This window comes from Colletotrichum higginsianum, chromosome 5, assembly GCF_001672515.1.
Source record: "Colletotrichum higginsianum IMI 349063 chromosome 5, whole genome shotgun sequence".
Taxonomy (NCBI): Eukaryota; Fungi; Ascomycota; class Sordariomycetes; order Glomerellales; family Glomerellaceae; genus Colletotrichum; species Colletotrichum higginsianum.
Genome location: NC_030958.1, coordinates 2,763,762 through 2,781,046, shown reverse-complemented (window position 1 = coordinate 2,781,046; position 17,285 = coordinate 2,763,762). Strand labels below are relative to the sequence as shown.

Sequence of the window (17,285 nt, the reverse complement as noted above, 5' to 3'; positions counted from 1 at the left end):
ATACTCCAACACACGCACGATAGACTCACACCACCTAGATTCAAGGCCTCTTCGCCCACGTCAAACCTAGCAGCCTACTGCCTTTACGCCGGCATCGGATCGATTCACCCGTCTTGACCGAGGCGACGAGACTGCTGTTTCGCTCCTTTGGCGCGCATCGCGACGAACGAAAGCCGCCTTCGACCGAACCCGCGCGCATTCTGCGAGTGTCCTGATATCCTACGCAAGGTCCCCCGGATATCGCACTCATACCAGTCGTCGAGGCTCCTAAACAGCCATGGGCAAATCGTGAGTCGCTTACCAGCCTGCATTTCCTGCCTTCCGACGGTTTTACGGGTTCTGGCGGTCTGCGGAATGGCCTCGCTTTGTGGCTATCTACCCCCGAGACAACATAGGCCTCGGTTCTACGTGCTACCGGTGCCACACAATGTTTGACTGTCTGCTGATAACGTTACCGTCGTCTAGTCAGTCCAAGCTCTCCCAGGAGCAGCTAGCTGAACTGCAGAAGTCGACCCATTTCGACAAGAAGGAGCTCCAGCAATGGTACAAGGGTATGTCTTCGAGATCTGGCTCTTATCATACGTATTGGAGGAATTTGTGGTTTTTCATATGCTACAATCTCAGCAGACACTGATCGTGCGCAGGCTTCCTCAAGGACTGCCCCTCGGGCATGCTCACCAAAGAAGAGTTCCAGAAGATATATAGGCAGTTCTTCCCCTTCGGAGACCCGAGTTCGTTTGCAGATTATGTCTTCAACGTCTTCGACAGCGACAAGTCCGGTAGTATCGACTTTAAGGAATTCATCTGCGCCCTGAGTGTTACGAGCCGAGGCAAGATGGAGGACAAGCTCGACTGGGCATTCCAGCTGTATGACATTGACGGGGATGGAAAAATCAGCTACGATGAGATGCTCAAAATTGTCGAGGCAATCTACAAGATGGTGAGTGTGGGCTTCTGTTTAGTTGGTTGGCTGGGTGTGACCGGGCTTGCGCACCAGTGCAATCCGAAGCATCTCACTCCACCCTGCCTCCCAGCAAAAGATTGTGATGCTGACAACGTTCGCTCCTCTGGCAGGTCGGCTCCATGGTTAAGCTCCCTGAAGACGAAGATACCCCCGAGAAGCGGGTACGTAAGATCTTTCGCATGATGGACAAGGACGAGAACGGCAGTCTGGACATGGAAGAGTTTAAAGAGGGCAGCAAACGAGACGAGACTATTGTCTCGGCGCTATCCCTCTACGATGGCCTGGTGTAAATGATGGGGAGCGGCAAAAGGGACGAAGATTCCCCTGTCAAAGCCCCTCGTGTCTGTTTTCATGGTTCTCTGTTTTTGGGCAAGGCGAGTTGCGCGCAGTGGTCAAGGTGCGACTTTTTATTATTACGAGGGCTAGCAGGAATGGGATGACAATGATTTACTGCCATGCGCTTGTCGTTTGGGACTTTGCTATCGATCCGGCCGCAGCATCTGGCCGAGGGCGAGTGCGACAGGAATGGCAAGCGCAGAATTGTCGAACCATCACCAGTTCGAAAAACGTCTGCCAATCTAGGTACCTAGCGGGAGAGGTCACGGTTACACCCTGAGCTCCCGCCAGGACGGCATCCTCGGGTCGAAATAGCGGGGACATCGACTCGGCCCGCCTAGGCCTCATAGCGCGATGCCACCCGATAATTACGACTGCCATCTGCCAGATGGGTCTTGAAGAATGTACTAATGTGAAAGCTGAATTACAGCTTACTGATTAGACCCAGAAAGGTCCCTCCATATCCGGACGAAGATGTTTGTCATTGTTACAAAGTCGAACCGCGCACACTGTACTCCTGGATATCAAGCGTCCCGTAGCCAACCCAACCTTTGCCGCAAAATTATAGATAATTACAACATCAAAACACAACATAAAAAATCGAAAGAAACTTCCACATTTAGGACGAGCCGTAGGCCTTGGCAACATCGTTCTTGTACTTTTCCAGGATCTTCTTACGCTGAAGCTTCTGCGCCGCCGTAACCAGGTCCTGTGTCGTGTTAGTCATCGGGTCTTTTACACATCAGGGCATGATGTGGGCTTACGTTTTGAGGGGTCCATTCCTCGTCGGACATGACAACACCCTCGATAATCTCAATCCCGGAGAGACCGCCCGAACGGCCAGCATTCTGTAGTTCCTTCAGAACAGCGGCCTGCAGCTTCTTGTCGTGTACTAGCTCCTCGAGGTTGTTGCCCTTAACACCGATGCTCTCCGCCAGCTTGATCAAAGCCGGCTCGGCAGGGACGATGATGGCAATCGGCTTGGCCTTATTGGCATCGGCGTAAACACAAATGTTGGCAACCACAGCAGCGGCGCGGTAGATGGACTCGAGCTTCTCGAGGGCGATATACTCGCCGTTGAGCGTCTTGACCAAGTTCTTCTTTCTGTCAATGAGCTTGAGGTGGCCATTGTGGTCAAACTCGCCGATATCGCCCGTCTTGAACCAGCCATCCTCGGTAATGGCCTCTTTCGTCTCTTTGGGGTTCTCGTAGTACTCATCCAGAACCGAGGGTCCACGAATCCAAACCTCACCCTGAGGGTTGGGCTTGTTGGTGGAGTAGTAACCGGCCTCGGCGAAATCGACCAGCTTGACCTCGATGGACGCCGGCATTGCACCCATGTTATTAACGTTAAATTCCAAGGGGTTCATAAGGCAGCCCATGGCGGTAGTCTCGGTAAGACCGTAGCCAATGATCATGGGGGCGATAGCCATCGAAATAAACTGCTGGGTTTCCTTGGCGATGGGGCCGCCTCCGTTCATGCAGAGCTTGAGACGCCCACCAGTCGCCTCCTTGAGCTTCTTGAATACGATAGAGTCGAGCACTCCAGAGCCGGGGATACCAGCGTTCATCATGTGCGTTTTGGCAGATAGCGCATTCCAAAAGAGCGTCTTGACGAGAGAACTGCCTGCGTTGACCTTGGCGATAATACCCTTCTTCACCGTCTCCCAGACTGCGGGTACACCGACCATGACGGAAGGCTTAAATTCCCTAATATCACCGGCGCAGTTGCGGACCGAGTTGTCGGACAGCGTTTTGGGATTGCCGTAACCCATGGTGGTCCCCCAGTAGATGCAGGCGTTCTCGAAGACAAACTCGAGAATATGGGCGAGCGGGAGGTAGGTCAGGAGGCCATCGCCAGGGCCAATGAAGGGCTGCACAACGGCACTAACACCGGCAACTTGAAAATGTAAGCGTCGTTCTGGGCGCAGCGTCTGAAAGGCCATTTGACTTACCAGCGGCAACAACGGCCTTGTGCTTCAGAGGAACACCCTTAGGGGTGCCGGTCGAACCCGAGGTATACATGATACAGCACAAGTCGTCGGTGGTGGGAGGAACGGCTTCGACAGGGTTCTCCTCTCCGAGTTTCCGTAACTCCTCGATGCTCAGAATTTGGATCTCGGGGTGTGCAGACTTGAGCTGTTCCACGTGCGTCTGCTGAATCTGGTTCTGAGAATTCCAGATGACGTAGCGGATGTCCTTGGCCTCCTGGAGGACGTTGACAAGGGTCGGCAGCAGGTGGGGGTCGAGGAAGATAGCCTTCGCGGAGGTCGCGACCATGGAGTATTTCAGACCCTCTTCGCCGAGCGTGTCGTACGCCGTCACGACGGGCATAGACTGCGATGCAGCAGCATGAGACATTGCCAGCCAGTGCGAGCTCGTGGCGGCGTAGAGGTGCACACGATCGCCCTTGATCATGCCTAGCTTGCGGAGGCCAGAGCCGAGCTGGAGGGTGAGACGCTCGTACTCGTGGAAGGTGATGTATTCGTAAGGGCTCAGTTCGAAGTAGGTCCACTGCTTGTCGACCTCGCGCTCCTCACCGTCGACCATCTTTTTGACCTTTTTAGTCTCGCGGTGGGTGTTGACCAGCTTGCGCGAGCCCAGGCACCTGGCGTTGCCATACTTCTCGGCGCTCTGCTTAACGAGCTCGTAGGTGGTGGTAATGTTGCCGCCAGGAATCGTGATCAAGTCGGGGACGGCCTGCGGCAGTCTGCGCGGCACGGTCTCGCCGTCCTTGGCCTCCACGCCGGGCGAGGGGACGGAAAAGGGGCCCTTTGCCTGCATCTTGGGCAAGATGTCAAGCTTTGACTTGGGAGGTGGGATTTGAGCCATGGTGAGCGCCTGATAGAATTGACGATGCGACTACTTTAGGCTTGGTATCTGAGGATCGAAGCTTGAGGAAGCTCTTGGGGACGCGCCTGTGAACCACGAAAGCGACAGGTCGCGATGACGACGTTACCTTGCTTGAAACAACTGAGCGATTATGTCAGTCAAGTCAAGCAGCAGGAAAAAATGATTCAGGTTGAAGGAGGTGAAGAAACGGGGTGATGAGGAGAGGAGGGAAGGATGGAGGGAGGCAGAGGCAGAGGCAGGGGCAACCCAAGGTATTTGAATTTGGGATGAGGGAAAGGAAAAGGAAAGGAGGAAGGACAAGGACAAGGACAGGAAACGTACCACAGCACCAAGCGGCGAGAGAGGCAAATGGAATGGCAACGGAGACAAAAGGCAGAGACGCCGAGACAGACGGGAGCTTGGGGGAAACCTTGGCTCTACTTTCTCTGTTCCAATGCATTTGAAGGGCAAGTGGATCTCCGCGATTGTTTTGTGGCTCGAGCTTCAAGGTCCATCGAAGGGACAGCAAGTGCGTAGGTAGGTAGTGTACATCGTTAGCCAGTGAAGCCAGATCAGGTACTTGGGTACCTCGACCTCGGCCTGCCTACCTAGGTACATTCCTACCCAAGTACCTATACTACCTAGGCATCCCTGGCTAGCGCCTTTATCCTTTGGCTTTGGGGTTCTGTGATGCCGTCGATGGGAGAGGGAGGCTTAGGTACCCAGATAGGTACTGCGGGCTTGTCTGTAGCGTGTACTATGCTGTCTGGCTTGTGCCTGGTGTCCCACATTCAATCAGAACAACGCTGCGCAGGCAATGGGTAGGGAGTTACACATACAAGCAGAGTTAGATAGGTACATCTAACTACAGGAAATTCTTGGTCCCAAGAGGTGATGAGTTGGTTCCGTGGTCAGTTGGCTGGCTGATGTTTGGTGTATGTGTCTTTGTGCAGGTAGGTATTGTCCAGAGTAGGTACTTGTCTGTGAAGAGTGCAGAGTGCAGCAAAAGGTGGACAGCGAGCTATCTACCTACCCACCTAGGTAGCAACTGATTGGATCATCTCGTTGAGATGACCGCAGACTGAGGTGGAGATGCAGGGCGCTGCAGGACACGGACTCCACCCGCCAGCGTTGGCGAACGGACAATGGACACTCTGCAGACTGCAACATGTGGTCTCGACGATAGGGATGCGTTCTCATTGCGGCACACTCAGCACTTATTCCCATGTGTCTGACACACCGTCGCCTGATGGTTTTCAAATACTCTTTTATATGCTATCATTTCCATCAAAAATATACCTTGCTTCTATTGATTGCATTTCTTTCTGTTGCATTATTTCATAGCCTCTTGTCTGCCTTCGTTATGTTGGGGGGTTCAATTCTTCAACATTCCTGTTGTGTCTTGTAAAAGGGCAAAATGTCTCAATGCTGCACAAGGTTTTGGGGCTCATCTCCTTCTCAAAAGGGTATCTATCTTCTTCTCCCCAGGTTCTTTCGCTGAGCAAGGATACATTTCCATCCCAAGCCAACCCAAGCCTCACACGACGGCGGATGACCGGATATATTGTATGTTTTTGGAAAGGCAACCAACAGGTTGTCACTAAATTGAGGTTCCTTGGTTTGAATTTGTCCTGATGCCGTACCCTTGTGAAATCCCAACCTCGTGTTATACGGCTGGGCACAGCCATGACAGAAAGGTTTTGTTATAACATGCTCCGGCTTGTGCCAGTCATTGCCTGCCCTTCCTTCTTTTTCTCTTAATTGCCTGGCCGCGACCCCTCACTCGTGCAGCTTTGGGAAATTTGAGCCAGGCTAGCAAACAGCCCTCGCAGAGTACCAAGAACGAGCCCAAACCCGATGAAGCCATCAGGAGAGTCACGAAGCAAGGTAGCGGAATGCCACGCCTTGGCGAATTGGTTGGCGCGTGCCTCTGTTTCTGTTCACTGGCCAGGCTTTCAGCCCCGAGACCAGCCGACGTCTCGCACCCTCGTTGCCATCCCATCCATCAACTTCCATCCCCCCCCATGCAACCAGGCTCCCCAGAGCGTCCCCCTAGAATCCGGGGCAGAGCTAAGGTTTATGTGGAGTAATCAGCTGGTCTTCTCATAAGCAAAGACGTAAGCTCCGTATCCGCCCATACCTGTCTGTCTGCTGTCTCTCAGCGTGTTTCCTAATTCGGACTTTATCGCCAATGAAGAACTGCTGCTGCTGCAAGCCACCATCAGCAGAATCGGCCAGACGCACCATGCAACGAGCGACCTTTGTGGAGGTGAGAACTCTAAAGGCAGCTGTCAGGACCAACTGCCCAACCCTGGCCATTTCGCCGTCCTCCATCCGCGTGGCCCTGTCTGTGACCAACATAGCCACCGCTCCAAACTCTTGGCACTCTCACGAGAATTAACCCGCTGTCTTATCCTGTCTGTCTACAAAGCAGCCTCCAGTCCACATAAGCTTTGTTCCACACGCCGACGGCCTCCTCGAGTAATTTTTCAATTCCTAACGGGGTACCGAGCTACACGTTGTCCTTTCTAGTCCACCTCGGTGGCCAAACACCCACTCGGTCGGTTCCGTGAACCCAGCCAATAGCGCGGCCATAACCAATTTCGGAGTCTGATCTCTTGGCTTTGAGGCAGTCGGCTCAGTTGTGTAGTTTTCCGGGCCAGAGGTGAGCCAGATGGTATTATCAAGGTGAAAGAGAAACGACTCCCTAGTCAGCACTTTACAGATATACAGACCGTACACCTTCAATCATGGTCGAACGAGTGCTGCGCCTGACTGTCCCGGTGAGGGAGAGCTTCCCTCTCTGCTTTGATGTTTTCGTGATGGTTTGGAACGGAATTATCTGAAGAGTACAATCATTGACGGTTGACTTTCTCCTTTCAACTCCTTGCATTCCTTCGATCGTTGAAACTGGAACAAGAGTATTCCAATCATGTCTTGTTTTAATGCATGCCTCGCCATGCAAATATTGGACCCGCCATCGCAGTAACCACTACAGACCCACCGGGGTCTTTGGAGCACCACCAATCGTCTGTCATCGCAATGGAGCCGAGTATTGACTCTCTCGAGACTTTGAACAGGACTGAGCGAGTTCGGTCATATGTCGCCACTATCATCCATCCCCTGCATTCGTTCTTCTATCGTCTAAAGCAATTCATCAATTAATCCATTTGATCTTGAAATCAACTCTTCCCGGCAGCAGTCATGGCTTCATTGGTGGCTGCGAAGAACCAGCTGCGTTCTGCTATGAAGGACAGACTTACTGGCATCGCACACGATTCAATCAAGGCCCAGAGTAAGTGATTCCTTGAACTGAATCTCCCCTGCATGACCTTAACAACCACCCGCCCCTAGGCCAAGCCGTCTTTGAGACACTCAAGACGTTTAGACCATACGTGGAGGCGCAGAAGGTTAGCATCTTTCTTTCGATGCCCTCAGGCGAAATCCAGACAGACGACATCGTGCGTCATGCCCTATTAGCTGGGAAACACGTCTACATCCCGTACCTGCACAAGTCGCCCTTTGCGCCAGGAGAAACACCTCCCAGAGTCATGGACATGGTGCGCCTGCGCGACCTACACGACTACGAATCCCTGCAGCTGGACAAATGGGGCATTCCCAGCATCGACCCCAGGACGGTAAACCAGAGAGACCGAGTTCTCGGCGAACCTGGCGCAGAGTCCTCCGAGCTGTCTTTCCTAGACCTGATGCTACTTCCTGGAGTCGCATTTGACATAGACAGCAACTCAGGCTCACTGCGACGGCTGGGTCATGGGAAGGGGTTTTATGATCTTTTTATCAGAAGGTACGCATCAAAGTACAGCGAGTTGTCCCTGAGGCATCCTGTATTGCTCTACGGCCTGGCTCTATCGGAGCAGTTCCTCTCCCAGCCCTCAGATGGCCCGGTTCCTGTGGCGCAGCACGACCAACAACTTCATGGCCTGATCCTGGGAAACGGAGAGGTCAAGAGGCCGGCAGACAGTTCCCGCAGCAAATAGCTATACGCCGTCTAGCTTTGCCTTTATGGTGACAACCCCGTGGTATCAACTTTTGTGTATCGCCCCAAAGCATGCTTCGCCGTCGGCGGCGTCGTCCTTTTCTCAACTCGATTCCTCTCTAGTTCGATAAACTCTGGATCAACGAGACGTTGTCACCCTTCAGCAGTATTTGCCCTGCATGTAAGTTAGCACGTTTGCCCCCAGCGACTGTGTGTGAGAACGGTATACCCAGCGGTGTCCGCTTCTCCTCCAGGTTGGTCTTGGTAATCTGCTTCACTTCAACCGCATCGTCGATGACGAGATTCATGAACTCATCGAAACCCTTCCAAATCCAAGTCAGCCTTTGTATTGAAACGCGACATTTGAGGGGATCCCGCGCACCCTGATCTTGCCTTCGATTCGGATCGACAGCTGTTCGTAGAGCCAAATCTGAACGGTAGTATGTTGTCTGCCGACTGGTCAGCTTACTGTTGATGCACTGGAGCTGATGGGGCCAAGGCATACTGGAGAAGCTTGAAGATAAAGTTGATGGGTGGGAGCAGCACCCTGCGACCGCCGCCGCCTCCACGTCCGGTCATTTTCGCGCGTATGAATTGGGATCGAGGGTAACCGGTATAATTTAGATTGCCTGCGCTCGTGTTGGACTTGAAAGTGCTTGTCAGTCGAACTCGGCTCAGGTCGGTGAAGAGTCGTGAAGTAATCGGTCGGTCGGAAGGTCAGCTGGACCGCGTTGAGGCTGGCGACAGACACTGCCTAGCACCGATGTGATGCTGCTCGAAGTTCGGCCAACCTGGGAGAATTCTGGCGGAGCTGGCGAAACGATGTTCCATACCCCCCCCCCCCTAAAGTCCGATGGCCCAATGCGATGCAGTTCCTCCAAGCCAATTATGGACCCTGTTTTTGGGTGACAGGCCTCCCTCGTAGGTATCTTCCTCCCTTGAGGGTGATTGTGTTTGTGCAAGGTACTTTCCCCACTACGCAGGCTTTGGTGGTCAGCTCAAGTACCTTCTCTTGCCCGATTGGCCCCCAGTTACTGGGACTAAGCAAGCCAGGCCATGCTGCTTAAAAGTGTCTTAGCCGGCTCTAGTTAGGTTGAACGGATCCCTTGTGCTCAGATCCGCCCGCTGTCCCGCCAGCCTGACCTGACTGACGTTTTATTTTCCATTCGCGACCTCCCTCCACCCCCTCCATCTGCCAATTTTGGACGTCGTCGGCGCACCGCTTTGATAACCTCCAACTGCCACCCAGCAGCCAAACGCTCCTTACATCTCAAAAAAGAAAACGACTTGACTGCTTTTCTCTGCCGCCCGAGACTTTGACATTCCTTCCACCTGCGGCTGCCCTAGCGCGACGCCATATTGCACTGCACCTGCCGCCTTGCCCCGAAATCGCCCCCGTTACCTATCCTACACTCCGAACGATTAACGTTTGCGACACCCTCTTCTGGTCTTCCAGCATGGCAGCGAATGGAGCCTCGGAGGCCTTCGCACCCAGCGATGTGCTGTCGGCTATGGTGACCATGCGAGGAGGAGAGCAGGAAAGCAAGAAGAAGGCGCACGCATACTTGGAGCGGTTCCAGAAATCTGTTAGATATCCCGACCTACGATGATTGTGCGAGTGGGCCGTATGCTGACCAACGCTACAGAAAGATGCTTGGGGTACCATTATCGGCATTCTTCAATCGGACGGAGAGCCCGAGGCCAAGCTCTTTGCGGCTATCACTTTGCGCGGAAAGGTAGATGGTCGAGGCGACATTGTGTATTGATGGCAACGAGCTAACGATGTGGTTTTCAGATCACCTACGACCTGGCAACGCAAGTATCGGAAACTGAATTGCCTGCGCTACGGGATCAGATCCTCCTCCTCCTCAAACATTTCGCCGCCGGTCCCAAGCCGATACGAGTTCAGCTCTGCGTCTGTTTGGCGACACTGGCGGTGCAGATGAAGGACTGGAAAGATGTGCTTCCTACAGTTGTATCATCTCTCGGCGACAGCGTTGAGAGTCACGCTGCCATTCTCGATTTTTTGCGCGTGCTCCCCGAGGAGGTGACCGAAGGCCGCAAAATCACCTTAACTGTATGTGGATCACGGAAACATCGACCGGCCTTCTACTTCGCGCGACGTCGTTTTGCTGGGCCGATATCAACAAGGATTAGAGTCTAATTGGCAATGACAGGAAGAAGAGCTTTCCCAACGGACTAGGGAATTGCTGGGTGACAACACGGACCAGGTTGTGCAGTTGCTCATCAACTATGCTCAATCGTCAGGTAAGCCTCCAGCGCCGCCAGCTCCCTGTACTGAACGATACTAACCTGTCTTCACAGCGAGTGCGGCCCAGAATCCTCAACTGATGGAGTGTATCACTTCGTGGCTGCGCGAGGTTCCCGTCAGCACTGTTGTGAATTCTCCTCTACTCGACGTCATTTTCAACGCCGTCGGCAATGATCAAGCATCACAGGAAGCAGCAGAGTGCCTTTGCACGATTTTTAGAGAGACCAGGGATGTGGACGACAACTTGGAAGTCATTCAGGTCCTCCTTCCACGAGTCATTTCCCTGCGTCCGAGAATCGCGGCAGCTGTTGAGGATGAGGATACCGAAGTTTACAAGTCACTCACCAAGATTTTTGCCTTGGCCGCTGAGGCTTGGGTTGTAGCCATTGCTCGCGAGCCTGGTCACTTCGGATCGCTTGTCGATGCAGTCCTTGAGTGCGCCGCCCGAGACAAGGACCGGGATGTCATTGAGCATACGTTCCAGTTCTGGTACGAGTTGAAGCAGTACATTGTTCTGGAACGATACATCGAGGCAAGACTGCAGCTTGTGGACACCTACTCGAAACTCGTGGACATCCTGCTTAAGCACCTGGAATACCCGCAATCGGAATCGGCGAGCGAGACGGATCTTTTCGACGGCGACCGTGAGGCAGAGGAGAAGTTCCGCGAATTCCGACACCAGATGGGCGACACCCTGAAGGACTCTTGCGAGGTGATGGGCGTGACTGACTGCCTCACAAAGGTGCTTGCAGCTATCAAAATTTGGATGCACAAATACGCCGGCCAAGCTTCGGCGTCATCGGTCCCGCACTGGCAAGAATTGGAGGCACCCCTTTTCGCCATGCGCGCCATGGGGCAAATGGTCGACAAGGAGGAGAACGTTGTACTGCCGCAACTGATGCCCCTCCTTGTTCAGATCCCCGGGCACGAGAAGCTTCGTTTCGCCACCATCATGGTTCTCGGTCGGTACACAGAGTGGACTTCTGCCCATCCCGAGTACCTCGAACCTCAGTTCAACTACATCGTAACCTCCTTCCAGACGGACTCAAAGGAAGTCGTCAGGGCTGCCGCCATGGCGATCAAGTATTTCTGCACCGACTGCAAACAGCTCTTGAGCGGACAGGTACTCCAGATGCAAACATTCTACGACCAGATTCTTGACAAGCTGCCTGATATGAGTCAGGAGGAGATCACAGAAGGGGTTGCTAGCGTCGTTGCTGTGCAGCCGCCTGCCGAGATTTACAAGCTTCTCAAGCTCTACTGCGACCCGTTGGTCCAGCGGTTGATGAACAAAGCCAACGTTGCAACCGACGACAAGGGCAAGCTGGCCCTAGCAGGTATGTTCAGCCAATGCTTTGAAAGGATGCCCACGGCTGACATAACTACAGACCATCTCCAGCTTATCACCATCTTCATCCAAATCGTCGTACCGTACGTTGGACCCGGCGAGGAGAACCCCGCCGTCAAATACTGGCAAGAGGTTTTCCCGGTACTGGCTACGATTCTGGACAATTTCATGGGTTTCGTTCCCATCTGCGAGAGGATTTGCCGCTGCTGGCGCAACATGATTATCTCGTACCGCACGGCAATGACACCCTTGTTGCCGGAGATGGCCAACAAGCTGGCAGGCGGCTTTGCTGCCTCGAGACAAGGCGCGTTTCTCTGGGTCACGGCGGCGATACTGAGAGAGTTTTCCGAGGATCGGGAGCACGTAAACCACGAGATCACCCAGAGCATCTACGCCTTCTTCGAAGCCCAGACCACCACTTTCTTACGGGTGATGAGCGACCTCCAACCCAGCGAACTGCCTGATGTCATTGAAGACTTCTTCCGACTTCTCATTGACGCGCTCCTGTACTACCCGGCTAAGTTGATTCCGTCGGAGCTTCTAGGTCCCATTTTCGAAGCTGCCGTGTACGCCCTGACGTTGGAGCAGCGCGACCCTCTGTCTGCCACGCTGCACTTTCTCCGCGATCTCCTCACGTACGGAGGCGACAATCCCGCGACGTCGGATGTACTGCCCCCAGATGTTGCTGCTCACATCCGCGAGGTGGTGAGCAAGTTACTTGCCAATCACGGCGAGAAGTTGGTCAAGCAAGTCATGGCTGGCATGATGATCACTTTCCCGCGGGATTGCTTTGCCGATGGTAGCGGGGTCTTGCTGGCAATGTTCGAGCTCTTCCCGGCCCAAACGACCAACTGGGTGGAGCGTACCATCCAGCTTCTGCCCCAAGGTACCATCACGCCAGTCGAGGCGAATCGATTGATGACCAAGATCAAGGAGCGTCTCGGCGGCAACGATTCCACCGCTATCAGACAGGTGAGGGCACTCCTCCAAGATTTCACCAACACATATCGCCGGCGGTACGTGGCCCCACGAGAGGGTCTCGGCCAGCTGGAAGCAGCCCGCTTCCACTTTACAGGTTAGATGGAGGGGGGACTTGAAACAGGTGTACTCATGAGAAAACGATGACTGCTCAAGGCCGCAAAATCAAGTAGAGTTTTCCATTAGTTCGAGTAGATCGCTTTGCTCGAGGGAGCCCGAAAAGTGCGATATGATGTCAATGAATTGCCATGGTTGAGGCTGGCGGCGATCATTCTCTTCGGCAGATGTGCAACGAAGGATGTCAGAATTGGGGGAGACGGTGCTCTGGATGAAAGAGATCCACATCCGTATGTGACAACGGGATAGATAAGACGAGACATGTAAGGTGGGGCTGAGCAGGTGGCTGGAGCGAGGATCTAGTTGTGGATGTAGAGATATGGATGGAGGGGATCAAGTTCTCCTGCACCACAGCGACAAAGACGGCAGATCAAAGGCCAGCGGGCGCACATAAAGAATCTGTTAGAGTGGAGGATTGCAGCAGCCTGGTCACAACTCAGCATGCGGCAGCTCATAGAGACCACCATGGGTCTGTCTGTCGACAGGTTTCCTAGACCATTTCAGGAATCTAGCAGTACCAGACTTAACACTCTGCTGTTGGCAAGATATGACATCCACAGGCATAGCGAGTAGAGGACAGTGCTATAGTGGGATTTCGATAACTGCCCACTTTTGACGCAGCTTGAGGGCAAGTCAAGTATCTACATTTCTGTCATGCTGTACAAGCAGGTAAAGTCAAGCTGGTCCAGTGAGATGCCAGGACGAATGAGCAAGTCCAACGTGTATGCCACTCTCCATTTGACCTGACTGTGAATCGCAGGCTCGCAATGTTGATGGATAAGAAAACAAGCATCTCGGAAAGTGCTGAATTTTCAAGTACATATGAAATGTTTACAGCCAGTTAGGTAGGTAGGTACCTTTGCGTTCATGGAAGCTTTATGCCCGTTGCATTATTGACCATCATGTGTGATGAACCTGCAAATATTTAGACGGCTATCTTGTCGAACATTCGGACAAAATGGATACAACATAAGAGAACACGGCTAATGCTTCTAACACAAGGCGGACATTACGGAATTTTGTGCCAACCAGTCACATTGTGCTATAATTAAGTCTAAGTTATATGCATAGAAGTACTGCTAGTGGATAGAATGCTGTGGCGTTCTTTTATGGATACATGTGCTTGAAAAGAGGAACAATAGGACAGGTAATAGCCAGCTATCACCCGACAGGCAGGAAGGTTAGCTCATGCGTTTCTGCTAGCGAGAAAGAATTTTTAGATGCGAAATAGCAAGAGAAGAGAGAGCCTTGAGCCTGACGAGACAGCGCAGGGATGAAATGTATACTACCTAGGTACTTACGGATGCACTGAGCTTGACCGCACTAAGGTACCTAGGTAGTTACACGTAATTGGACAGCTAATTCAGACCCCCTGACGCGCAGCAGCACGCTCTCGACGCGACGCTCTTGACGCCGCCAGAAAAAAAGCAAGGAGCAGGATATCTACGTCTAGCCATGTCTTGTCATACCCACGATCTTTACCCCTGCTGCCAACCAGCGGTTCTACAGACACTCTCGACTGTTGCCATGGCGTCTGTAGCGTAAGGCAGCCTTCCCAACTTAACAGCTTGTCACCACGAAAAGGAACGACGCTCTTGGATTTGCCTACCCGTCGTTCCCTACTTCCATCACGTCCTCCTTACCACGCTGTCGCACGCTCTAGACCCCCAAACCAGAGAACCGACCATTATCCTTGCCAACGCTTCGCAAGTTGTCCGCATCACCCGTCACCATGCCTCCGAGCAGCGGCGCAAATCAAATGGCCCAGTACGCCAAGAATGCGTCTCTGAACTCAGGCGTTCCAAACGAAAACGACGATCAGTCGAAACAGCAGCGTTCCGACACGCCTCAGTTCTTTACCCATCACACCCGTCAGGCAATCACCGAGTCCGCCAAGCTGCCTGCTCCGAAGCCACTCGCACCTGCTAGAGCTCTAGCTTCACATATTCGCCGACCAAATCAGTCTGGCCTTGGCCTGCCTCAACCACCACTTCCCGCACCGATGCACGCTCCTCCCGACCTGCCGGATAGCTCCCCGCCGAGACAACAGCGGCAGCGGACCAATTCGCGAACCAGCGATGCGACCGGGTTCTGGCCAGAGTCTCAAATCGACAGCCAGTTCGGTTCACCTACTACCCATCGCTCTGAGCGATTCGATGTTGGCATCGGCAACCGTCTTCGCTCCCCTCCGCCCGCCATGCCTATGACCTCCTCAATGCCCAACATGCCTATATTTGGGAACATGCAACAGTCGCTAGAAGGCGATATACCATACATCATAGGAAAAGACGGCTCGATGCGTTTGCTTGGCAATGGCCAAGGACAAGACCTCCCGGTTATGCATAACGGCATGCTTCCCTCACAGATGGAGGAACAAGCCCAAGACGCCTACTCGAGTGAGCCTATTTACGATACGCCTGGGCGGCGCGCACCCAAGATTACCCTTCATGCCACAACCGTGAGAAGGTCGTACGAACCCTCCGCTTTTAAGGACGGCGAGGGAGTCTTTGCTGATTCCCCCACCCGCAAGGCTCCGCGTCCTCAACAAAACTTGAAGCGCATTGTCAGAAATGACCAGGCCCAGGAGTCCCAACGACCAGCGCTCTTTCAGGAAGATGAAGAGGTTGAAGGTAGTCTGGCAAGTGACTATCCTGTCAGCGAGGGCGATCACGGTACTCCTCGAGCCAAGGGTACCAATGTGGTACCAAAAGAGCGAACCCTTCAAGAGAGCCCATTGCCAGCCACGACCCGCGATCAACGGGATAAGTCCCGGAAGCGACGCCGTAACAGCTGCGACTATGCTGACGACGAGCTCCAAGGAATGACGTACTCCCAACTGCGCGAGCAGCCCTTCGACGATGATCCGGCCAAAACGTCACTTCGGCCCGTTGGGCCGTTGACTGATGACAGCCTCCCTGTCAAACTCGAACATTTCAAGGGTCAGCGCGAAGCCGACCAGAAGGAATTCTTTAAGCAGATGACGGTTAGCGATTGGGAGCGCTCGGGCGACTGGTTCCTCGACCAGTTTAGCCAGGTCGCTCAGAAGCTGAAGGAAGCCCGCAAGAACAAACGGGACATGGTCGACCGCTTCGAAAGCGAGATAGCAAGCAGGGAAGAGGCCGTTCGCGTCCGGACCGAGAATATTACCAAGAAGCTCAACAAAATTAAGCACAAGGGCGAAGATATGCTTGCCGACAAGGACGTTTAAATGGCTGCACTCGCTCTAGTAAGATTTCGCAGCATTCAGCCACCCGACGTCTTGCAGAACGGAGCAAGGCGTTGGTTGGGGTGAGTAGGCGACAATCCTTCAACTATTTTGACGACTCTTTACGACTTATGACCAAGACCTGTTATTGTTGGCGTACGGGGAAAGAAAAGTCCACTATTCTATCGTTCGGGAGGCGCGAATACCCATGTACTGAACTCAGCCTCAAAGGCCGTCCACAGGATGGTCCTTACAAAATAAAATGTTCTTTTACTCTTCTGTCTTTGCCAACCACCAGCCTCATCTGGTGACCGGGCCTGTTTGGCAGAACTCCTCTCCTGACATTGTCTGGAAAAAGCTCGTAAGCAGGGTAATAACCGTCGACGAACTTGATGACTTGCTCGTCCGTCATGCCGGTGCCCCTTTCTTGTCGAAGTGCGGTCTCTTGTTGCAAGCGCCAGTCGTAAACGTATTGGGTGTCCTCGGCATCGATGTGAATGAAAACGTCCAAGAGGTCAGTCATGGTGTCATACTCTTTGAGCCTCTCATTCACTAGCAGTAAGTGCTCCAGCTTATGCTGCTGGAGTGTCCTGCTATGGCCTTTCCACTTGGCCTCCACTTCGGGATCCGGCAGAGCACGGAACCCTACACACCAACCCTCGAATATGACGACCTGGACCTTTGGCTGGCCTGGGCTGTTCACCTCGGTCCATTGGCTCTCGGGGAGACGGTCTCCTTGGCCGGAAAAGGCTGCCTTGTCGTATGATGGCACTTTGGTGGGCTTCCCCCCGGTGATGCTATCGAAGAAAGCCCGGGCGAGCTGCATGTCGTGGGTCCCGGGCTCGCCCCTTTGTTGCACCAGGAAGTTATCGGGATGAGATTGGGCGAGGGCGACCTGATCCTCGTGCTTAAGATACAGGTCGTCGATACTGAAGACGAGCGTACTGTAACCGAGCTTGGTGAGCATCTCGGCCAGTGCTTTGACAAGTGTCGTTTTGCCGACGCCCTGGACGCCGTTGAGGCCGATCATGAATGGTCGATCTCCATCTTGCGACGACCGCTTCTCCAACAGTCCCGTGATGAACGGAATGCAGAGGGGGCTTTTGTCGTCGATGATCTTTGGTGTGATGGAAGTCATGGCGGTGGCAGTAGCGGTGGTAACGGTGGTAACGGTGGTGGCGGTGGCAGTGAACGTGACAGTGACAGTGATGGGTTGTCAATGCACTAGTGTAAAGA

General features: G+C 53.4%; 5 protein-coding genes across 5 annotated transcripts; 3 read left to right on the top strand and 2 right to left on the bottom strand.

The window, feature by feature from the left end:
- Positions 1–277: 277 nt before the first annotated feature.
- CH63R_07716 (Neuronal calcium sensor 1) lies at positions 278–1,254 on the top strand (the record flags this gene model as incomplete). The annotated part of the gene is made up of 4 exons (XM_018302691.1): positions 278–288; positions 466–551; positions 645–940; positions 1,075–1,254. The coding sequence occupies 4 exons, from the start codon at positions 278–280 to the stop codon at positions 1,252–1,254; spliced, it is 573 nt and encodes a 190-aa protein (XP_018157469.1).
- Positions 1,255–1,919: 665 nt separating this feature from the next.
- Positions 1,920–4,132, bottom strand: CH63R_07715 (AMP-binding enzyme; the record flags this gene model as incomplete). Its single annotated transcript, XM_018302690.1, has 3 exons — positions 1,920–2,009; positions 2,065–3,200; positions 3,256–4,132. 3 exons carry the CDS (start codon positions 4,130–4,132, stop codon positions 1,920–1,922), a joined length of 2,103 nt encoding a protein of 700 aa, XP_018157468.1.
- Positions 4,133–7,336: 3,204 nt separating this feature from the next.
- Positions 7,337–12,829, top strand: CH63R_07714 (Exportin 1-like protein; the record flags this gene model as incomplete). The annotated part of the gene is made up of 11 exons (XM_018302689.1): positions 7,337–7,427; positions 7,487–8,094; positions 8,146–8,310; positions 8,363–8,465; positions 8,629–8,716; positions 9,409–9,715; positions 9,776–9,865; positions 9,925–10,206; positions 10,307–10,397; positions 10,455–11,738; positions 11,790–12,829. 11 exons carry the CDS (start codon positions 7,337–7,339, stop codon positions 12,827–12,829), a joined length of 4,149 nt encoding a protein of 1,382 aa, XP_018157467.1.
- A 1,747-nt stretch (positions 12,830–14,576) lies between these two features.
- On the top strand, positions 14,577–16,052 carry CH63R_07713 (uncharacterized protein; the record flags this gene model as incomplete). Its single annotated transcript, XM_018302688.1, has 1 exon — positions 14,577–16,052. The coding sequence occupies one exon, from the start codon at positions 14,577–14,579 to the stop codon at positions 16,050–16,052; it is 1,476 nt and encodes a 491-aa protein (XP_018157466.1).
- A 247-nt stretch (positions 16,053–16,299) lies between these two features.
- CH63R_07712 (D-glycerate 3-kinase) lies at positions 16,300–17,187 on the bottom strand (the record flags this gene model as incomplete). The annotated part of the gene is made up of 1 exon (XM_018302687.1): positions 16,300–17,187. The coding sequence occupies one exon, from the start codon at positions 17,185–17,187 to the stop codon at positions 16,300–16,302; it is 888 nt and encodes a 295-aa protein (XP_018157465.1).
- Positions 17,188–17,285: the final 98 nt, after the last annotated feature.